General features: G+C 44.3%; 2 protein-coding genes across 2 annotated transcripts; one reads left to right on the top strand and one right to left on the bottom strand.

Annotated features, from left to right (window-relative positions):
* The first annotated feature begins 1597 nt into the window (after nt 1-1597).
* LOC130130887 (fibrinogen alpha chain) lies at nt 1598-10501 on the top strand. The gene is made up of 3 exons (XM_056300747.1): nt 1598-1796; nt 8088-8233; nt 9329-10501. Exons 1-3 carry the CDS (start codon nt 1652-1654, stop codon nt 9671-9673), a joined length of 636 nt encoding a protein of 211 aa, XP_056156722.1. The 5' UTR covers nt 1598-1651; the 3' UTR covers nt 9674-10501.
* Nucleotides 10502-12091: 1590 nt separating this feature from the next.
* Nucleotides 12092-20955, bottom strand: fgb (fibrinogen beta chain). The gene is made up of 12 exons (XM_056300299.1): nt 20747-20955; nt 19861-19973; nt 18878-18980; nt 18101-18169; nt 17112-17226; nt 16594-16700; nt 16273-16387; nt 15800-15919; nt 15186-15308; nt 14869-14963; nt 14282-14472; nt 12092-14001 (listed from the first exon to the last, which is right to left on the bottom strand). Exons 1-12 carry the CDS (start codon nt 20834-20836, stop codon nt 13770-13772), a joined length of 1473 nt encoding a protein of 490 aa, XP_056156274.1. The 5' UTR covers nt 20837-20955; the 3' UTR covers nt 12092-13769.
* Between the last annotated feature and the right edge of the window lie 2540 nt (nt 20956-23495).

Below are 23495 nucleotides of genomic sequence, written 5' to 3'. Positions count from 1 at the left end.
TGTAATTTCATATGTGACAAATAAATAATGTTAAAAATATTTAATAATTAATTAATTAATGATGACAAATCAATAATGACAATGTGTTTCTGATTCTGATATATATATATATATATATATATATATATATATGTTAGAGCAAGTTATATTAGAGCACTGTTATCAACACCATTGACAGTTTCCAAAAAGAAAAAAACCCACTATCTACATATATATATATATATATATATATATATATATATATATATATATATATATATATAAATGTGTGTGTATACATATTAAAAAAGCTATTTACATATACATATATATATACATATATTCACTTTTATGTAGTCATATTATTGTCTGTATGTTAATTTTGTGTTTTTTACAACATTGTGAAATTTTAACATTATTTAGGTGGAGGCTTCAAATAAGCCCACTGGGTTTCCTTCCTCTCTCTGCACTGTATATTATTTGTTATCCTTGTCATTTTGTGTGTATGTTTTAAACTATGCAAAAATAAAATCCTCTCCATTCCTACTTCTTGTTTTAATTGCCAATATCCTCTTTTAGCAATACCAAGAGTGGTTTGACTAAAACATCATATTAAAGTGTTTCAAAAACAACTTCCTGCCCAGATGACAAAAGCATGCTCTTGTTACCAGCAAACTGCCATCTCTGACGGCTGAGTGATTATGGTTAAAATTTGAAGGGAGATTAAGTCCAATCCTGGTGTTTTACTATTCCAGTGTGTGTAAAGCTGAAGCAGCAGATTCAGGATGCCCGCCGTCCCCCCAACCGCATACACAGGAGCAGACAGTGTCCTGCCAGCAGAGACTACCCTCTGTGCACAGATGATGACTGGGTAACAAGTTCACACACACACACACACACACACACACACACACACACACACACACACACACACACACACACACACACACACACACACACTGGAAACACACACATGCACTGCCATGCTCACACAGAAAATGACCCTCCTCACATATACACATACGTACACATCTAAAGGACATGCACACATATGCACACACTCACTCACAGATGCATACTCAAAAGGTGCACACTCAAACAGCCATGGGCTAACTGCACAAATACACACTGATGCAGAGGCTATTGCACATGGGATGCATATGCAAACCTTTATCTTGGATCTTGAGGGGACCGCCACTCATTTTAAGACCTAACATGAGATAAAGGCATGTAACTGAGCAGACCGAAAGACTTGTCATTTTCCCTGAGCCAAAAGCTGCGAACTTCACTTGCCCATTCCTTCTTCTGGCAAAATAGTGTTACGTTCATAAGTATAATGAGGATGATAAAATGTAAACAATAATGTCTATACCCGTCAGTAATTGGGAGCACAATCAACTCTCCCCCAAAAATGAAACTCCAAAGAATTTGCTCAAAAGTATGACACTGCCCTTTAGACAACATATTTACTGTGCTTAAGACTGGTAAACAGAGAGAGAGAGAGAGACTGAGACAGGGAGAGAGAGAGAGAGAGAGAGAGAGAGAGAGAGAGAGAGAGAGAGAGAGAGAGAGAGAGAGAGAGAGAGAGAGAAAGAAGAGAGCCTGTTAAACTTCTCTGTTCTCTGCCCCCAAGGTGTCTACATGCCCTTCGGGCTGCAGGCTCCAGGGTTTGATGTTGCAGAAGGAGCAAGAGGTGGAGAGCAGAACGAGGATGGTGTGTGAGAGGGCACAGAGGTACAAGAGTATGGCTGAGAAGACCATGACCACCATCATTCCCATCTACAATGCCAACCGTCGAGTCATAGTCAACAAATATGGTGAGACACACTGACAACACTTGGATAAATAGATAGCGATAAATAGATAGATTATCATAGATAGCAAAATATGAGTACACAGGCGAGTTACAGATGTAGAATATGCAATTTACATGGGAAGTGAGCAGTGGAAAGTGTGCAAATGTTAGTAACCACTATGTATGAGGTATCTTTGAGAAAGGCACTTGGATTCAAACTGCTTGAAGGTGATCATTGGCCAACAGCGGAAGACTGTTTTTTGTTTTGTTTTTTTGCTGGGTGGTCCAAAGTGCAATCATCACATTCATACAGGGTTAGTAGTATACTGTGTTTGTGTGTGTGTGTGTGTGTGTGTGTGTGTGTGTGTGTGTGTGTGTGTGTGTGTGTGTGTATATGTATATATAAAAGTTTGTTAAAAGAAACACTCAATGGTAGGGAAAGTGCTCAACAAATAAGGAGCAAAATAATCCAGTGAGTCAAGTAAATTCTTTATGAGACAGTACAAGCCTGTTTCATGTCATAAGCAATCATCAGCTGTCAATAAAGCCACTCGAGGACGATTTACTGCCTCATCATGCACATGACGTGCACAATGTCCAATGGGGAAGGGAGAGGTACAACATACAAACATTTCAAAAACACGTGATCGCTAACGGAGGTGCGACATTCAAAACTCAAAAACACGTGATCGCTAACGGTCCAATGGGGGCGGGGGGGGGGGGGTATTTGTCTATTGTCATGATTTATTTATAATTACAAAATATGTGCTTATATCTATGTCTGCAACTGCTGGCAAATTCATTCCTGTTATTCAGTGTGGACATTTCTGGTTTGCAAATGATAAAATATTTTTCAGTGAGACATAGGTTGCACATTTTACTACTGGTGGAATATGCTTTGTTCTTTGAGAGGATTTTCCAGGTGGTTGAATAATTAATGTTTCTGTCCGCCAATGACCAAATATAACGGCTTAGACTGACATATGTCTCTATTTTGCCGTTGTCATTTCTCGTCTCCGTAGCTTGGCGGATAACTCCCTTCGTCTGGCATTTTCTTTCGAGGGGGCATGAGTCGTTCACACGGCAGTTGCAGTTGGGGGAGTCCGGTGTGATGAAGGTGGCACTGATTTGTTCATGATCCTTGTGCTGTGGGACGATATTATTTGTTGAATGTTAGGCATGCGGCTGTAACTAATTTTGATGGTGTTCCTATTGAATATCGTCCTCAGTTGATGGTCCGGGGTAAAGCGCTTGTCCAAAAGTTCAAAAAACTGCCTACCAATGTTTGTGGCCAGGGTATCACTGTAGGGTGGGTTGTACCAGGTGATGTTTCGTTTTCTGGATTGCTGGCAGTCAGTATTTATTGGTGGGTTGTATTTGAGCTTAAAATTGTCGCCGCTCTTTTGTAATGCATCTTGGTATGGGGGTGCAGCTTCATTGAAGATGGACTCATTAGATGATAATTTTGAGTCTTCTATTAATGCTTTCTGGGATGTTCTTCAAGATGGAGGATGGGTGGTTGCTCTCTCTATGGACATACAGCAGCGTGTTGTTGGGCTTAATGTACGGCTTGTATGTGCCGTTCCTAAGGTCAATTGAGATGTCCAGAAAGTCAATTTGTTTTTTGTTTGCTTCAATAGTGATTTTTACCCATTGTTTGAGAATGTTTTGCATATTGTTTTCTTAATTTGCTCGACCCCTCTTGGTGTTTTGCTACTAATTGCTAGCCCATCATCCCTATAGAGTCCAACATTGATGTCCAGGTCCTGTAGTTGAGACAACAAATACATTCCAACTAGTTCACAAGTTTCCGCCCCGTCGAGGCTGCCCATGGTTACATCAAATTTACTACTACCTTTTTTCTGCCATGGGTTTCCATTGTGGTACAAGTGATTCCTTCGCCTGGTATATAATGTCTCCATCTTGCTCGGATATCACCGTGTGTCGACGGCTTTGGATAGTAACTCTTTGCTTATGGAGGGGTAGAACCGGCAGATATCAGAACATATGAATCTGCAGTTCTTCTTGTCACCTATGTTCCTAAACCATTCTAATATTTGCTCCGTGTTTTTCCATTGGTTTACGGGGACTTTTATCAAGATTTGATCGTTTTGTTTTGTTTCGGGGTTTTTTTGTGTTTTTTACTTATCTTTCCCATTACCGGTTTGGTGGGGTTGATCAGTCTACATGTTGGCTTGTTTAAAAAGTTCGGTTTGTGGTCCCTCAGAGTGATGAAGGCTTGGTTCCGGGCAGTGACGTCAATGCCGTTGTCTAATTTTAGGTCCGAGGCGATTTTTATTTTTTTTTGTCTTTCGTCAGTACCTCTCTCTCGGCAGTACGTCTCTCTCGGCAGTACCTCTCTCTCGGTAGTACCTCTCTCTCTCGGCAGTACCTCTCTCTCTCGGCAGTACCTCTCTCTCGGCAGTACGTCTCTCTCGGCAGTACCTCTCTCTCGGTAGTACCTCTCTCTCGGCAGTACCTCTCTCTCGGCAGTACCTCTCTCTCGGCAGTACGTCTCTCTCGGCAGTACCTCTCTCTCGGCAGTACCTCTCTCTCGGCAGTACCTCTCTCTCTCGGCAGTACGTCTCTCTCGGTAGTACCTCTCTCTCGGCAGTACCTCTCTCTCGGCAGTACGTCTCTCTCGGTAGTACCTCTCTCTCTCGGCAGTACGTCTCTCTCGGTAGTACCTCTCTCTCGGCAGTACGTCTCTCTCGGTAGTACCGCTCTCTCGGCAGTACCTCTCTCTCGGTAATACCTCTCTCTCGGCAGTACCTCACTCTCGGTAGTACCTCTCTCTCGGCAGTACCTCTCTCTCGGCAGTACGTCTCTCTCGGCAGTACCTCTCTCTCGGCAGTACGTCTCTCTCGGTAGTACCTCTCTCTCTCGGCAGTACGTCTCTCTCGGTAGTACCTCTCTCTCTCGGCAGTACCTCTCTCTCTCGGCAGTACCTCTCTCTCGGTAGTACCTCTCTCTCGGTAGTACCTCTCTCTCGGCAGTACCTCTCTCTCGGCAGTACCTCTCTCTCGGCAGTACGTCTCTCTCGGTAGTACCGCTCTCTCGGCAGTACCTCTCTCTCGGTAGTACCTCTCTCTCGGCAGTACCTCACTCTCGGTAGTACCTCTCTCTCGGCAGTACGAGTACCTCTCTCTCGGCAGTACCTCTCTCTCGGCAGTACCTCTCTCTCGGTAGTACCTCTCTCTCGGCAGTACCTCTCTCTCGGCAGTACCTCTCTCTCGGCAGTACCTCTCTCTCGGCAGTACGAGTACCTCTCTCTCGGCAGTACCTCTCTCTCGGTAGTACCTCTCTCTCGGCAGTACCTCTCTCTCGGCAGTACCTCTCTCTCGGTAGTACCTCTCTCTCGGCAGTACCTCTCTCTCGGCAGTACGAGTACCTCTCTCTCGGCAGTACCTCTCTCTCGGTAGTACCTCTCTCTCGGCAGTACCTCTCTCTCGGCAGTACCTCTCTCTCGGTAGTACGTCTCTCTCGGTAGTACCTCTCTCTCGGCAGTACCTCTCTCTCGGCAGTACCTCTCTCTCGGCAGTACCTCTCTCTCTCTCTCGGCAGTACCTCTCTCTCGGCAGTACCTCTCTCTCTCTCTCGGTAGTACCTCTCTCGGCAGTACCTCTCTCTCGGCAGTACCTCTCTCTCTCTCTCTCGGTAGTACCTCTCTCGGCAGTACCTCTCTCTCGGCAGTACCTCTCTCTCAGTGATCCCCGCGGCCCTCTTGTATGACGTTGTAACGTCATTTTCTAGGAGGTCGCCGTATTGCGCGGGTTTTAATTTATAAAAGTTAGTGGTTTTGTCGGCAGCAATGAGCAGCATATCATCTTCTTTTATCTTTTTTGAATCATTACGCAATTTCTTCTGGAATGTTTTAGTTAGTGGTTTCAATTTGACGTTTTTAATCAGTTCGAGCATAGAGTTTCAATTCAGGGATGGACGGCGGTGATTTTGTAGATTTGAATCCATACTTCTGCTTGTCAGTTGGCTTATCGCCCGGGTTTAGAAAGAAAACAAGCTCTCCATCTTACCGCTCTTATGAACTTCTGGGTTTTTGAGACAAGGCCCTTCAAGTAGTCTCTCTGCGTCGGTGCTGGCATGTGCTTTGTCGAGTAGCCGACATTTACTTGTTCCATCTCGGTTTCAGAAGGGCTCAACAAGATGAGGAGCGAAAATAACTTCGTTAAAAGAAACACTCAACGGTAGGGAAAGTGCTCAACAAATAAGGAGCAAAATAATCCGGTGAGTCAAGTAAATTCTTTATGAGACAGTACAAGCCTGTTTCATGCAATCAGCTGTCAATAAAGCCGTCCGAGGAAAGGACGCGCCATTTACTGCCTCGTCATGCACATCACGTGCACAATGTCCAATGGGGAAGAGAGAGGTGCAACATACAAAAAAATTTCAAAAGCATGTGATCGCTAACGGTCCAATGGCGGGGGCGGCGGGGGGGGGGTGTATTTGTCTATTGGCATGATTTATTTATAATGGCAAAATATGTGTTTATAGCTGTCTTCAACTGCTGGCCAATTCATTCCTGTTATTCAGTGTGGACATTTGTGGGTTGTATGATAAATATTTTTCAGTGAGACATAGATTGCACATTTTACTACTGCTTGAATGTGCTTTGTTCTTTCAGAGGATTTTCCAGATTGTTGAATAATTAATGTTTCTGTCCGCCAATGACCAAATATAACGGTTTAAAGATGTGACATTCTTCAAACGGTGGTTTCTAAAGCTACACATGTGTGCATTAAACCTATTTTTGAATGTTCCCTCTGTTAGACTCACGTATGTCTCTATTTTGCCATTGTCCTCTCTCGTCACCGTAGCTTGGTAGAAAACTCCTTTCGTCTGGCATTTTCTTTCGAGGGGGCACGAGTCGTTCACACGGCAGTTGCAGCTGGGGGAGCTGGGTTACAGAAAACAACCCAGAATGAGTTAAAATAACCCAAAATATGGTCAAGCAGCCTCAACCCACCGTTTGGGTTGAGAAAACAACCCAGCATTTTTTAGAGTGTGTATAGTGGTTACCGCAGTCACCTTACAGCAAGAAGGTCCTGGGTTCGAGCCCCGGGGTAGTCCAACCTTGGGGGTCATTCCGGGTCGTCCTCTGTGTGGAGTTTGCATGTTCTCCCCGTGTCTGCGTGGGTTTCCTCCGGGTGCTCTGGTTTCCTCCCATAGTCCAAAGACATGCAGGTTAGGTGAATCGGCCATGCTAATAATAATAATACGTTTTATTTGTGGGCGCTTTTCAGAGCACTCAAGGACACCTTACAGAACACAGTTAAAACAAACAAAACAAAACAAAAAAACAAGCTGCACTGTATCAGACAGCATAAAATCAAAACAAAGCAGGGTTGACAATAAAAAGTTAACACAACAGATAAGTAAAAATCATCATTTGCACCAAACTCAATGAAGCGTGGATCAGACTGAATATGCCAGATTGAAAAGGTGCGTTTTGAGATGGGATTTGAAGGTTGAAAGAGAGTCAATGTTGTGAGTGTCTTGTGGGAGAGAGGTCCATAGGCGGGGGGCAGAATGACTGAAGGCTCTAGACCCCATGGTAGTCAAGTGGGCCGATGGTGTAGTGAGTTGGACAGCAGAAGAGGATCTGAGAGTGCGGGAGGGCGTGTGGATATGAAGGAGTTCAGAAAGATATGAAGGAGCTAGGTTATTAAGGGCCTTATGGGGGAGGAGCAGAATCTTGAAGTCAATACGGTATTTAACAGGGAGCCAATGGAGTTGCTGAAGAACAGGAGTGATATGATCTATGGAAGGAGTTCTGGTAATGATACGGGTAGCTGAATTCTGAACCAACTGAAGTTTATGAAGAGGGGAAGACCAAAGAGGATAGAATTACAGTAGCCAATATGGGATGTAACCAGGGTGTGAGTGAGTAGTATACATGCTAAATTGTATATTGAATGTGTGTGTGTGTGTGGGGGGGCTGTGATGGACTGGCGGCCTGTTCAAGGTGTCTCCCTGCCTGCCGCCCAATGACTGGCAGGATAGGCTCCAGCATCCCCGCGACCCTGAGAGCAGGACAGGATAAGCAGTTTGGATATGGGTGGGTGGATGGATGGGTTCAAAGTGACCAACAGCTGCATGGCTGTGGTTATGCTGGGCACCTACCAGGAGCGAACGTGTTGGCCTTTATAAATGGGGAGCAGAGTGGTGTCCGGAAACCCTTCACCATGTAATAAAGAAAGGAAAACCGACCTGCTGCTGTGAATGACTGTCTTTACGTGTTTAGTGTGGCCTTGATGGCGCTCTGTACCTAACCTCCGTGTCTGCCTTTCTTCTTCAGTGTCAGAACTGAAGTACGTGGAGCACGCCGACCAGCTGGCGAGGAAGCTAAGGTCATTACGGAAACGCTCGGCCGCATTGTCCCAAAAACTCAAGGATCTGCAAGGGAAAGTCCAGAGACAGATAAAGGACTTGTACCAGACTGAGGTGAGGAGAGGTGGAGGGACAGGTTGGTTGGAGAAGAGGATGAGAGTAGGGGTGCAGAGATGACATCTTTTACAAAACCACAACATATTTTTCTCCAAAGCATGTACTTAAAAGGACAGGTTTTGAACAGGGGTGGGTGTTAGTTTGGCTAATTGATTTGTTTGGAAGTTACAACATAATGCCAGTAATTTCAACTAGCTAACAAAGAATCAGTCATCGTCCTATGTACCCTCTGGCTTATTCTGCTCCACAAAAAACAAATAGAACAGGAATTGCATAACTGTTGAAACTGGAATTGGTTTAAAAAAAAGACAGCAAACCTGACAAAAGTGCGTTGCGGTGCAGAAGTGGAGTGTTCCCCATCTAAAAGCCCCAATTGTGAGTTAGTTCTAAACCTGCATCATGACCTTTGCCCTTAAAAACATACAAAAACAACGTTATTAGCTGCTTACCTTTGTTGGACAGAATGACCTTTGTCCAAATAAATATTTGCTGTTTGTGCATCCAGTGTTGAAATATCCCAAATGGACTGCACTGACCAGCATTTTCTCCACCTCCTCCTGCTGATTTCTTTTTTTTTAAACTTCCATACCAACTGAACTCTTCTAGGGGGCAGCATCCGGGTAGTGTAGTGGTCTATTCTTTTATTCCATTGCCTACCAACATGGGGATCGCCAGTCCGAATCCCCATGTTACCTCCGGCTTAGTTGGGCATCCCTACAGACACAATTGGCCGTGTATGCGGGTGGGAAGCTGGATGTGGGTGTGTGTCCTGGTCGCTGTACTAGCGCCTCCTCTGGTCAGTCGGGGTGCCTGTTCAAGGGGGGGGGAACTGGGGGGAATAGCGTGATCCTTCCACGTGTTACATCCCCCTGGCAAAACTCCTCACTGTCAGGTGAAAAGAAGCGGCTGGCGACTCCACATGTATCGGTGGAGGCATGTGGTAGTCTGCAGCCATCCCCGGATCGGCAGAGGGGGGTAATTGGCCGGATACAACTGGGGAGAAAAAGGGAGAGAAAAATCCAACAAGAAAAAAAAAAAGAAGAAGAAAGTTTTCACAATCGGTGACGTCGTTATCTTCTTTTACCCCATTAGGTGGACATCGACATCAAGTTACGAGCCTGCAGTGGCTCCTGCCACTCAGCCTTACCTTTCCACACCGACCATCCCGGCTACAAGGCACTTGAAACAGACTTGAAGCAGTTGGCTAAGGCTTTGACACAAAGAGAGAAGGTGGCTCCGCTGGTACACATCCCACATATAAAGCTGCAGCCCGTGGACCTCGGCCTGGCACCATCCAGAGAATACAAGACCATTGCTGCAGTTCAGAGAGAACTGCTGACCCAGTTTGAGGACATTGAACAGAACCAAGTGGTTCTGGAGGAGGTACTGGACGACTCTTCAGACCTGGAAGGTCAAAATCTTTTAGAACTGGAATAAAGAACGTTTGACTAGGAAGGTTGAATGACTGCAACATGAATGAATGAATAAATGAACGAATGAACAAACGAACGAGTGACTTGTGATTTCCTCAGCAGTTTTTCATGTGTTTTTCAGAGGACCTCACAAAAGAAAAAAAACACACCGCTGTTGTTCATGATGATTTAAGAAGTTTTCAACAATGACTAGATTTAGAAAATCCTCAGAAGGTTTTGACTCTGGTGCTCTACAGTGGTAATAAACACAACAGTTTACGGCGATATTCAGTTGATGTGTCTTTTGAAGCTACCTCTTAAATCGTTTGAGAGTAATTCTGTGCCAAGTAATAGTGGTCCTCCAAGCCGCCACCACCGTCTAAATACAACCCCAAGCACATTTTGTACAGCAGTGTTTAAAGGCCCTTATTTTTGAAGCAGTTGTGGATATATGAAGATAATGGTAGCATTTTACCAAAAGTGTTTGCATGTATGTCCTTCACTACTATCATGTTGGCTTAAATGATGCCAGATGATTCCCTGTACCCAGTGACATTATACTAGTCGTCAATGATGCTCAGCCTGGATGTCATGAAGAACACACTCCTTCCTGTTTAAATAAGCGTCTTTCTTTAACACCGTATGGAAATAAATGTCATATGGAAATAAATCCAATGTTCTGAATGTAATGTTCATTACTACTTTCCAACAGGTTAAGAATAGATGCAAGAAACTTATTAAGAGATGTTATAGGTCAATGAGTTAATCATATAAACGGTAGGCCATAGTGGCACATCCTGTTTATGTATCTTAGGTAAACCATACAGACTAGGTGTAGCTTCCCCTGGGTATAAACTGGTACAACATTCTGTCAGTAGCATTGTCCTGTTCTTTCAGCTTCTATCACCTTTTTCTTACAACCACTGGCTGGAGCTCGTTTCAGGGGCTCGTAAGTATACATGTTGCTAAGTAACGTCATAACTTTCTCATGATAGTCTGTCTCGTTTAATATAACAGTGCATCTGCCTTTGTGTGCCGGAAGGATGATGATGTTATTGTCTTTACTGAGAATCGTGAGACCTTTCCTCTTGTTTGTTTGTTTATTTTGTTTATGTCAATGATGTTCATCAAAATAAACAAACTGTGATATGTCTCTGTTGATGTTGGACGGCAGCACGTTTGCATTGCTGAGACAGGCTGAAACTTTCGTCTGCAGTTGTTCCGCTTCCGGGTTCGCGATGTGACCTCTTCAGTTTCAACTGACTGCAGGTATCCCCACCCTTATAAACAATACAGTGGCATAATGACCAAAAACAACAACCAGTTTCATAAGCAAATTGCTGTGACTTTTCAATGGCAATGTGTACTATTCACAAAGGATTTGGGAATGGTTGCAATCACACCATTGTAAGATGGCGACAGAATGCTGTTCAATGCCAGGAGGATTCCTGTGACTTGTACATCAGAGAAACTAAACAGCCACTGGCCAAGGGGATGGTGCAACACAGGATAGCTAAAGCGTCAGGCCAGGACGAAGAGCAGCGATGCAATTCTGAGGTTCCCAGAATGGACACACTCTTCACCTTGGCTGCGCTTTGACATCCTGTCCAAGAATATCACAAACAGAATCGGAGACAAGGGACAACCGTGGCGGAGTCCAACACCCACCAAAAATGTGTTCGACTTTGTGCCGAGAATACTGACACAGCTCTCTTTGATTATACGAGGACTGGGTGGCTTGTAGCAACTGCCCCATTACCCCATACCCCCACAGTAGCCCCCACAGAGTGCACACTGTCATCAGCCTTCTCCACGTCCACAAAACACATGTAGACTGGCTGGTCAAACTCCCATGCCTCCCTCAGCACTTTCGCAAGAGTAAAGAGTTGGTCTGTTGTTCCACGATCAGGACGGTATCAGCCTTGTTCGTCCTGGGTCCGAAGTTCGACTATCGGTCGGAGCTTTTCCAGTACCCTAGAGTAGACTTTCCCAGGGAGGCTGAGGAGTGTGATGCCCTGATAATAGGAGCACACCCTCCGGTGTGCATAGTCATTGGAAGTTAATACTCGTGCTAATTTGCATATGAAACTGATCATTGTTTTTGGTTGTTATGCCACTGTATTATTTATAAGGGTGAGGATACCTGCAGTCAGTTTAGACTGAAAATGTCCCTTAGATGAGCAATGAAACTTTTCTCTCAATAAACATGTCCAAATGAACTAATTCAACCTTATGTGACAGCACAAGAATAATTAAAAAAAAGATGAATTCAACCAGTAAAACCTCAAAGAGTAACTAGAAATGAAATCTTTCACTCTCACTTCCCACCAGCAGAACAGACCACCAGCAGCAGACATCCGGATAAGAAAAGCTTCAGAAAACATCTGTAAATGGGACATGGGGCAGAAATAAAGGGTGAAACAGAAAGACCAGACTGACAGGGTTTGTTCTTCGGCTTGTTTATTGAGTAGCGGAGGTCAGCAAGGACCGTCTGCCGGCAGTACAGAATATAACACATCACACATGAAAACAGGGAGCAAATCGAAGCACACTCATAACTACAGGGTGTCTTTTCTTCATTTGTGGTGGTGTAAACTGCCATTACAACATTTCTCCAACGCTGCCTTTTATCTTTTTTTCCTTATATGGTGTATTCGTCCATGTATCTGCATAACTGTTAAACTTGGGTGAACAAAACAACTGTAACAAAAAGCTCAAGACCATGTGTGGATGATTTGCCAAAAACAGCAGGAAGAAAAGTGGTGTTGCAAAATGTCAGCATAACCATTAGTGTTGACATGACCATTAGAACGTCAGGAAAAGGAATGACTGATGAGACTCCTCTTTGCACAGGGAAGCACCTGCTCCACCTATATGGTTGATCAATGGGGCATCTGATTATGGGCGGGAGATTGATTAATAAATAAATTGTATTGCATACTGGAAAAACCTGGTTTATATCTAATGTGGTATCATAAAAATGAAGATTACACACATCCTTGCGCAACAAGAAACCACCTCAAATAAAAGGAGTTAGAATGACCCAAAAAGTACCGAGATTCCACAAGGATGTTAAAATTTTGAAGCGACACAGAAGCAGAACACAAACATCCTGGGGAGTGTTTCTCCCCATTGTGAGGGGAAAACCATGGCCACATAGTGAAAGGTTAAAGGTGAGAACATAATATTGGCATAAATATCAGTGGGTGGAAACCGGCTGCACAAGGAAAGGCGTGTACTTGATACAGGTGTTCAAATTAGGATGCTCATCTTAAGTTAGGTAGTTGTTCTGCAGACCAATTCAGGCTTTGTTGTGCGAACAACAAAAGTCTTTAAACAGGAAACTCTTGTTGTCTCAACAACCACTTCATTTTGACTGATTCGCTGGTCACCAGCCATGACACTTATCAACAGGTTTTAGTATGCTTTCTGAACACTTTGATTGAAGACAAAAAGCCACATTTTCAATGGATTTTTTTTTCCAACCACAACTAAAGTTTACATGGTTTGACAAAAATTCAAAACCCTTCGGCCCACTACAGCCATTTGAAATCCAGGATAACTAATCATCATCATCATCATCATCATCATCCGTTCCGTAACCTATGGAGGTCGTACGAGCACAGCTGATGCCTCAACAGGTTGAGTCATCATTGTGTTTCAGTAGGGGGAGTACCTGGTGGTCCCCATCTCCTCTCCAGGTATGGATGGCCGTTGTTTCACAGAGTAACTCATCCGCCCTTTGACAGGTTTTGTTTTTAGTCCTGCTGGGTGTCCACACACCCTCCTCATAACAGCCAAAGGGTTGAAGTGGGTATGTCGGTTTAGCCGCTGCCAACCCGACGGTTGCAGTTTAACGTCATACCCAGGACGTAGGATAACTAAACCCGTTCAATAAAGTCCAATGTAGTTGACTTAAATTTTGGTTTGTTACTCTTAATTTGTTAAATGCTGATAGGAACTTTTTCAGAAATACAAGTTTGTTGTAAGTGCATGTGTCTGACATGCATTTTATGTTGACATTTTATGTTGGCGTTTGTTTCATTTTGGGAGCTACCTGTATGCACTGTGTAGGTGTGCCTTCGACTACCCCACCCCCTCCACCACCTCTGCAAACCCACCTATCGAGAGGCAAAGTAGGGTCTGATCTTCATGCTGATGGCCTTGAGGGAGTACCAGCTGCCCTTCCAGTTCATCCAGACAATGCCATCGTCTGTGCCGTGCTTGGCCATGTGGGCCGTGTAGCTCCCGCCCATGTAGTATCGGCCGTTGGGATTGGCTGCGTGGCAGCGGTTGTACCACCAGCCACCCCCGTCTTCCCTGGAGCACTGCTTGGTGGGGTCTCCTGACGTCCTGGCAGAGCAAAAGAGAAGAGCAGGTGCAAGGCATTAGGTCTGTTCAGTCACTTCCCTGAAAGATATTTCTGCTGATTAGAAAGTCTGACGCTGTGTGAAAGGAAAACACACCATGGGTTGCTGTACTTGCTAACTTAAATAAATGTAATGGTTTTTGTTTTACACCTTATGTCACTTGTTTTTTTTTCCCAAGATAATGTAACTGGTTATAATTCAGTTGCTTAAACAAAATAAAAGCTGTACACACACAAACGCGTGTGCTCGCAGAGTAAACCTACCATTTGTCATTGTCTCTGTCGTAGGTGCTGAACATCATGCCATTGTGAATGGTCATAGTGCGGTTTTCGCCAAACAGCTCCGTGGCTCCATCCATCAACGAGTTACCACCATTTCCACTATAAGTTCCCACTGACAGGATGTAGTTGGACACCTCTGGCTGGATCGAGAACTGTTTGTACTGGGCGTGGACCTATAATATGTTACCAATATCTTTATATGGAGTTTTAATCAAAATGCAGTGTGTAACATTACACAAGACAGGAAGCCTGCTCTGACTGTATGGTCCCAAAAAAGACAACACCTGAGTGTCTGACAGATACAAAGGACATTGAAGACAGGTGCTTATGCACAGGTGTGGTCCCTAAGCTAATGAAGCAATGGACACCCCGATCTCTCCAGTTTACCATTTTAAGGGGTTTAATAAGACATTTTATACAAGTATTTCCTCTATTTTCATTCTTACCCTTGATTTTAACAATTCTTCCAGATTTAACATCATTTTATAAAATAGCACTTTCAATGACAAACCTCCCTGCAGTGATAATTACTTACGAAAGGAGGGACAACAGAAATCTTAATGGCTCACCTTGCCTCCTGCCCAGTCCTCCATCTCAATAAGGACCTCATTGGGATTTGTTCTGGTCAGTTTACTGATGCGGTCATTGCCTAGCCAGTATTCCCCTGTAACATGATGAGGGAACAAGACAAGTTAGCCACAAGCCACTGCACCCCTGGCGGCCTAAAGCCCCGGTCCTGAACCTTGTGGTGTTCAGGCAAGAAAGAGTGCAGTTTTTATTTTTCTATGAAATGAGAAGTGACTCTTGAAGGGAACCACTTATCTACTATAGGCTACTGTACACCAGTCTTGTCAGTAAGGATGGACTACTTGCTGGATTGACATACCAGGTGTCTCACAGTGACCCTTGCCAACGTCAAAGGCAATATTGCCAAAGCCAAGCCGATAGTCATCCCAACGACGGCCAAAGTCTACACTTCCATCCTGCCTGTTCTGGATTAGCAGCCATCCTAGAGAGAGAGAGAGAGAGAGAGAGAGAGAGAGAGAGAGAGAGAGAGAGAGAGAGAGAGAGAGAGAGAGAGAGAGACAGACAGACAGACAGACAGACAGACAGACAGACAGACAGACAGACAGACAGACAGACAGACAGACAGACAGAGAGGAGACAGAGAGGGAGAGATGGTGTATATAAGAATAAGCAGTTATTAGAAGAAAAAACATTTACATTTGATTTGAGGAAATCCGTTTTTGTTTGCTCAGTTCAACTTTAACACATTTTGGCTATTTAACTGATACTGTCATCCAGAGCAGCTCATCCCTACAGTAGGATAAGTTTCAATTCATATACCACCAAACATGCAATCAATGAGTAGTGAGAAGATTATCATTCCTGTGACCCTGAGATCACGTATGAGAGAGAGAGACACATGGCGTAAAAGAAAAAAAAGGGGGGGTCCCCCTGAAGAGACGAAGACAACTGGAGCGGTCTACTAGCGCTCACCTCCATTCTGGGTGGTCTGATCACAGAAGACCTTGTATGGCGGGTAAAGGGGGTCAGGCTGGATTAGGTACATCTGGGAGTCTCGGCCTCCGCGACGGTAGATATCCTCACACTCCTTACCTGGACGGAGAGAGAGACAGAGAGAGAGAGACAGAGAGAGAGAGACAGAGACAGAGAGGGAGTAGACCACATCAAACATACATTCCTTCATCACAGAAGGATAGAAATATAATAGAAGCTTGATAGACGGAAAGAACTAAGAGCAGATAGCCACACATTCAGGCAGGCAGGTGAACAAACAGACAGACAGTAGAAAGACACACAAACAGAAAAGCAGGTAGACAGGCAGTCATGCAGGCAGAAATATAGGGAGACAGGCAGAGACAAGCATACAGTATGTAATGTAAAGATAAACCATAGACACACACACACACACACACAAACGCACACACGCATCCATCTCTCATACTAACCAGAGACCACTGGTATGGGGCAGGTGGTCTTGCATGGCTCTTCGCACTGTTCACTCTGGACCAGGACGGCCCTCTCCAGTTTCTGGATCTTCTTCCTGATCTTGTCCAGAATGCCCTGCTCAAGCCACAACACAAGTTTTCATTCCTCGCTATCCTTGTTTGTGTGCATCCAATACCATACTGCTAGCTGCGAAACTGTCAGCGAAACTAAAATGGAGGACAGCAAAAGCCTGTTTCTCCCAGTTTGTGTTTATTTTGTTTGTTGGTTTTCTATCCCTGTCTGCTGCGGGTTTTTCTAGGAGGTCATAGACTCTTACGTACCTGTAGGATTCTGATGTTGGAGGGGAAGACCGTGTCCACCGTCTCCTTGATAAAGACGTGTTGTTCCTCAATGCTGTCTGTGTACTGATTTACCAACTTGTTGTTGCCTTTGCAGAGAGCAGAATGAGAGAGCGAAGATCAGAAAGTGCCGAGAGCTGTATTGTTTCAGGGTTTAAAGCAAGCGTGTAAATGGTTGTGCAATGGCACTGTTCTCGCCCTTCATGAAGGCCTCATGTGTGAATGTGTGTTGCAGTTACAAGGCGGTAACGCGGTTGTATTTTTTACACATGCTGGGTGGGACAGATGGAGCCTACTGCCCCCAGCAGGCATGACACGGCCTACTGCAACGTTAATAAATCCCAACTGACCACCAGGTGGATGAAACAGTTGACCCTGCTGAAGTTTTTACCCTCCCCTTTTTTGCGTCCCTTTGTGTGGTGAATCCCTTGGGTTTTTCTTTTCATCACAAGTACGACAATTCACATAGCGCTTCCTCGGCACGAATATAAGGTTCTCACCATTAACAACTTGCTGCCTCTCTCTCAGGGAGCCAGACATGCTCACGACATAGTTGTAGATGTTGTTGGAGGATCCTGACAAAGCGTCCACCTGATTCCTGAGACTGCTTAAGCCCTGCGTGACACGGGGGGGAGATCGGTCAATCGAACATGTTTTTCCAAGGGCTGATGATTATTTAAGCTACTTCTGGGAATTATCACCAGCCCTCAGTCAAATGCTGGTAAATATTCTCTGCTGAATATTTGAATCAGCCACGCTGGAAAGGCAACCGACCAGGAGGTTCCTGAAGGCTTGTGTTTTTCATTAGAAGAAATATGTTGGAAATAACATATTTGAATATTCACCAGCACCTGCTTTTGGTACATAAAGTCAATCCCCAGACCCGCCGATGATCCCCGATTAATGTCTCAACTTTTGTGTATTGTCTGAAGTTGGTTTGTTTGAGAGCTTTACTGAATGAAAGCAGTCTAAAATGAGTAAGAACCACGTAGGGGGGAGATAAGAATATCACCCCAATGTATGGCAACTCAGTTAGTATGTCATTATTTATTTCCTGATTTGCTTATATAAAACGGTAAAAGGACTGCATTTATATGCTGCTTTTCTACTCTACTGACCTCTCAAAGTCCTTTACTATGGATGTCTCACATTCACCCATTCACACACACATTCATACACTGATGGTGGAGGCTGCCATGCAAGGCGCCAACCTGCTCATCAGAAGCAGTTAGGGGTTCAGTGTCTTGCTCAAGGACACTTTGACACACTCTCTGGAGGAGCCGGGTATCGAACCAGTGACCTTCTGATTACTAAACGACACACTCTACCTCCTGAGCCATGCCACCTCACACACATACACACACTATATATATATATATATATATATATATATATATATATATATATATAAGAATGAAAAAAAGACGTGGTCACAAAAACAAAAATGCAAATGTGAGGGAATATTATAAGTGATTATTGATGGGTTTACCTGCATGACGTTCCTCTCTTGTTTAACAATTGTGGACTTCAGCTCACAGCCGTTGGGGCACAGAACACCCTGGGGAGTGGGAGAGCTCTTGGTTATTGGCTTATATTTCCTTTAGTTTTACAAATGCTTACTTACACGGCATTCAAAACATGTTCACAAATCTCTTTGCTCGCCTTGAATAGTATTTACAGTACTTTTAAAATCTCTGCTAAATTTTGTTTTTCATTCTCCTCTTCCTTTGTCTTAATCTTACGCAGAAAACATGTTGGTTTTTACGAGTTTATCTGGTTTTTCCTTCAACGGGTAGCCACGTTTACAGAAAAACAGCCGTTCTGTATGGGAGAAGAAAGTAGCAGCACGATGGACCGACATGCCTCGATAAACAGACTATAAAACATTATCAAAGAGACACAAAAGGTGACTGCAAAAGCAGCTGTAGTCCCAAAGTACAGCGACCCTCAGCCAGGTCGCTGGGTACCACCAGTAGCGCTGGTTTGCTATTTTGCCAGGTTTAATTACGTTCCTCTGTAATTCTAATGTCTAAAGAAGCCTGATCGGTGGCTGGAATAACTGAAACAACAGGCGGATATAATGAGCAACTCAGCAGAATAGAAAATCAGCAGTACTGGTGGTGCCAGAGGACCTGATTGAGAACCACTGCCATAGTATACAGGCTACAGGCCCCTCCTCATTGCGATAATACATTCACCAAGACATAGCCTGTGCGTCATTTGCGAATGTCTAAAAACAAAGAGGGCCGTAGTCGGGTTTGCTCACCATCTGCGCGGAGATGTGCAAACAACCTCCGGCTTCTGGCTGCTCAAGCTCCTCGGGCTGCTTAAGTTCTGCGGTCGGGGCCGACGTGGGTCGTCCTCGGTACCTAGAGGCAGATTTGTGTTATTTGGTTGTTATCTCATCATCGTTTTGCTAGGTTAATACTTTGTTGGCTGTTTTCCTGTAGGAGGCCATCACTAGCCACAGGAAGAAGAGGAGGTCTAATCCCCGTAACTGGTAATCTAAGAGTTTCTCACTGACTGGAACAGGTTTGTGGATAAGGATTTTGATTTTTTTTTTTTCCCCATTCGTCCAGCCATCTGTCTATTGGCCCATCTATTCATCCATCCATCTGTATGTATATGCATCCACCCATCCATTTATCAGGTCTATTCCTCCATTTGCTTACCTTTACTTTTTTCTTTATTCTTTGTTTTTCGTCTACCCCCCCCCCCTTTTCTCTCCAATTGTATCCGGCCAATTTCCCCACTCATCCAAGTCGTCCTGGTCGCTGCTCCACCCCCTCTGCTGATCCGGGGAGGGCTGCAGACTACCACATGCCTCCTCCAATACATGAGGAGTCACCAGCCACTTCTTTTCACCTGACAGTGAGGAGTTTTGCCAGGGGGTCGTGGTGCATGGGAGGTTCGCATTATTCCCCCCCAGTTCCCCCTACCCCCCAAACAAGTGCCCCGACCGACCAGAGGAGGCACTAGTGCAGCAACCGGGACAAATACCTACATCCAGCCTCCCACCCGAAGACACAGCCAATTGTGTCTGTAGGGACGCCCAACCAAGCCTCTGGTAACACAGGGATTCGAACCACCTTCCCCATGTTGGTAGGCAACGGAATAGACCACTACACTACCCGGATGCCCTCACTGCACCTTCCTTTGGTTGGTTGTGTTTTTCTGTCTGTTACCCAGTCACCCATGTGTCTGTTAGCTCTACTAATACTGGAAATTAGCTCCAATGTGTCCACCTACCTCGTGGATACACTAACAGGTGGTGGTACGTAGCGAACTGGGTTGTAGGTTTCGCGGCCTCTGTTAACGGGCCGGTGACCGCGAGCGTCCACAGAATGTGTCCCTGATCTGACCTGGGGGGGTAGAATGGAAATAAAGAAGTATGAAAAGGATGTATAGAGTGTGATGAAATAAAATGCATGCTGAAATAAGCTTAATATATTGATAATAATTGATAATAATTGAAATAATTGAAATAATTGAAATTATAATTGATAATAACTGAAATAAGTTGAGATAAGCTTAAACGGTAGGTAGAATGTCTACATATGGAGACATTCTACTTACCGTTTAAGCCTACCGTTGAAGTGTTATCAACTTGTAAAGGGAAAATCAAAGAGAAACTATCGCTGATAAATGAACACTGGAATTAAAGGTTGTCATATGGTTGCAGTTTCTGTGCTACACCGATTGTCTTTAATATCATTGTACAGCAACACTACGACTACTGATATCGATCATGAAAAATGGTTGTGTTGGGTCTAATAGTACTAAGAATCATGATGCTAAGTTTGGAAAAGCACTTTAAAAAAAGATGTTAAAAAAATTAAACACAATGCAATGTCTCAAATTGAGAATCCTAACTTTATAATCAACAACCAACCAACAACAAATTGCTTATAACTACAATCATTTATTTCTCTGCAAGGCTGGAGTTCTTAATGTGGACCTTACCCCTGGGGCCTTCTAATAAAGATAAAAAAGGAAAACATTGTTAATAAAATGGTACAGTCAGAATCCTAATTAGCTTTCAGCATCTAGATACCCATCTTAGCTCAGTAACATGCACGTTAACATTCACTTGTAGATTTGGGCGAAGACGGACACAATTAATCGACACACTTACCGGCTCGTAGTCATCATCATATTCGAAGTTGCCTTGGGCCCAGGCGGCACACACACAGACACACAGAAACAGCAGCGTCCGTGTCCTCATCTTGTTGACTCAAAAGATGCCCTCTCTGAAGCCTGGTTACTGACTTTCTCTTCTTCACAAGTGCTTAGGCAAGACCCCTTTTTCTGGTCCCTGAGCGATCCTCTGACTGCTGAGCGGTGGTGCTCAGATATTTATCCCCTATCCAGCCGTCTGGAAGACGTCCCCCTTTTATTGATCTGCTGACTAACAAGTCAATAACTGTGTGGACAGTTTACCCAAACCTGAATCATTGCCTTACAGGGTCAGTCCAGCATCTAATAGCTGGAAGTGAAGGGAGGCCTTTCTGAATGAACAGGTAAAGCATAATAAATATCAAGATAGATAGACGAATAAATAAACTTGAAACAGACAGCCAGAAAGACAGACACAAAGACACATAAATAGATAGATAGATAGATAGATAGTAGTAGTAGTAGTCGTACAATTATAAGTTACCAAAGATAAATGTCTCTAGAATGACATGTTAAATATGAAGGTAATTAATAACATTAATAATAATTTTATTATTATTATAATGATACAAGGAGTTTTCCCTGTTTAACAATAGCGTGTTGGATAATGTAGTGAGTGGTTTCTGTCGGGCAACTAGGACGATGGAGCAACCGGTGTCTATTTGTTAGAGTCCAGAAAGGGTACAAGGTGCGACATTATGAAATCACAGACCATGCATGTACACACTCCCACACTGAAACACACACGACAAGCAGTGACTCACAAGCCGAATATCTGTGTGTGTACACAAAAGGCATACTATGTGTCCCCCCCCCCCGCCCAACACACACACACACATATATATATACATACACACATGCACATATGTACCCATCAGTATGAAGAGACACAGGCAAATTTAAACATGAGTTTGTGCGTTTGCTGTTGTGCTCTTCCAAAAGTGGGATTGCGTGAAGTCTTGGGAAGAAATGAAACGTTTCACTTGTCAGTGACACCGCTTCATGATTCATGGCAGAGACTGTCACCCCATTAATCCTCCCAAAAACTAACGTGCTGTTTGTTCCCTGTTGCTCTTTGTCCATTTACTCACTTGCCTGAAGGCAAACGAACACACACGCACGCACGCACGCAAGCGCATGCACGCAAGCGCGCGCGCACACACACACACACACACACACACACACACACACACACACACACACACACACACACACACACCAAGCACTTGCTTTCTTGATTTGGACAGCGAAGATATTCACCACAGGTGCAAGTGATGTGCAAATACAACACGTCTATATTAAACCGGGATCAGACTACACAATATTTTTGTCTTCAAGATAGTCACCATGTCAGATTAGGCCAGATTAGGTGATCATAGTACCATACTTTTTGCCGTGTTTTGGCCGGGAGACTGGCAATACTACAAGCATGACCCAGACCAATCATCATATGCTGCCTTTCAGAAATTGGGTTAACGAGTTGGGTTAAGGACCAGGAAATTGTCAATCATGGCTACAGAACCACTATGTGTGATGCTGGTGGTCGTGTTCCGAAACGAGAAAGAAAAGAAAGAAAAAACGACTGTGGACGCTGTTGCGGCTAGTGCTACAGGAGATAGCCTAGCATAGTTTAACCAGCTACTCACCGGGTTGCTGATCTCACCAACATTTGTCCTGGTTAAGATGTTAAACCGCAGGCTGTAGAGGGGTAGCACCTTACCTCAGCAAGGGCCCTTTGGCTAAGAACGACGTCCCTACTGATGGATCTGGTCCTCCGGCATGCCTGTATGGTACTTCCCATGGTGCCCATTCCAGCCAGCACATTGGGATAGGAGAAGGGAACTCTGATTTCAAATACACCTGCTGCCTTGTGGGTTGATGCCTGTTTAGGCAAAGGCTAGGAGAAGGTAACTGAATTCAAATCCCCGGGCACAGTCTACCCTGCTGTCAGTACCCGGAAAGGGTAAACCATTCCCCGGGTGCTGCACGGCGGCTGCCCACTGCTCCTGGCTACACAGCTAGTATGGGTTAAACGTAGAGAGTGAATTTCATTGTATGTATGTACAAATGACAGTTAAAGTGTATTCTATTCTATGTAGCGTTTTTTTTTTTTACTCGGTCATGGTCCTCCCTTGAGGAAATGTCAAAAAGGCAGGAGTATCGTTGCCACTGCTCAACCAACCTTTCATCGTTCTGTCTGACACCTGCAACAGCAGGATCGCTTACATATGTGCGCCTGAGAGCACTCTGTCATCCTATTGGTCAACGTCAAGGAACACGTCATATGAGTTGTCATATTAGGCGGGGAAATAAAAAAAATTCGGACACGCTAGATTTTTCGTCGGGGCGTCATGGGGCGTCCCAGATGCCACATCGCTGCTCTACGATTGTCACACTACACGGGGTAAAGACGCTCGTTCGTCGTTCCCAATGTTCATAACCCAGCCCGACGCTGAAAATCGTGTCAAAATCGGGCTGAAATCGTGTAGTCTGATCCCGGCATTCATCTGAGAATTCAGTTTAGGTCAGGGTGTTTTTTGTTTTTTTTGTTTTTGGATAATCTGTATGACCTCTGCAACTGCATTTATTTTTTTCTCCCCAGGTATTAATAAATGACAGGACAAGAATAACAGGAGAATATGAAAAGTTGGAGATCTATTTTGAAACCAAGATTTATTTCATTGATTTAAGCAAAGAAAAAGGTTTGA

Source organism: Lampris incognitus, chromosome 20, assembly GCF_029633865.1.
Source record: "Lampris incognitus isolate fLamInc1 chromosome 20, fLamInc1.hap2, whole genome shotgun sequence".
Taxonomy (NCBI): domain Eukaryota; kingdom Metazoa; phylum Chordata; class Actinopteri; order Lampriformes; family Lampridae; genus Lampris; species Lampris incognitus.
The sequence above is the reverse complement of the archived record's forward strand: the minus strand, read 5'-3'. Positions and strand labels throughout refer to the sequence as shown.

Excerpts from the sequence above, each read along its gene's own strand:
- fgb (XM_056300299.1), bottom strand. The coding sequence starts at position 20,836 with ATGAGGACACGGACGCTGCTGTTTCTGTGTGTCTGTGTGTGTGCCGCC. Across the intron at positions 18,170-18,877 it reads TGCACATCTCCGCGCAGATG|GGTGTTCTGTGCCCCAACGG; the intron begins GTGAGCAAACCC and ends CCCACTCCCCAG. Across the intron at positions 14,002-14,281 it reads GACAGAGACAATGACAAATG|GACGTCAGGAGACCCCACCA; the intron begins GTAGGTTTACTC and ends TTGCTCTGCCAG.
- LOC130130887 (XM_056300747.1), top strand. The coding sequence starts at position 1,652 with ATGTTGCAGAAGGAGCAAGAGGTGGAGAGCAGAACGAGGATGGTGTGT. Across the intron at positions 1,797-8,087 it reads AGTCATAGTCAACAAATATG|TGTCAGAACTGAAGTACGTG; the intron begins GTGAGACACACT and ends TTTCTTCTTCAG. Across the intron at positions 8,234-9,328 it reads AGGACTTGTACCAGACTGAG|GTGGACATCGACATCAAGTT; the intron begins GTGAGGAGAGGT and ends TTACCCCATTAG.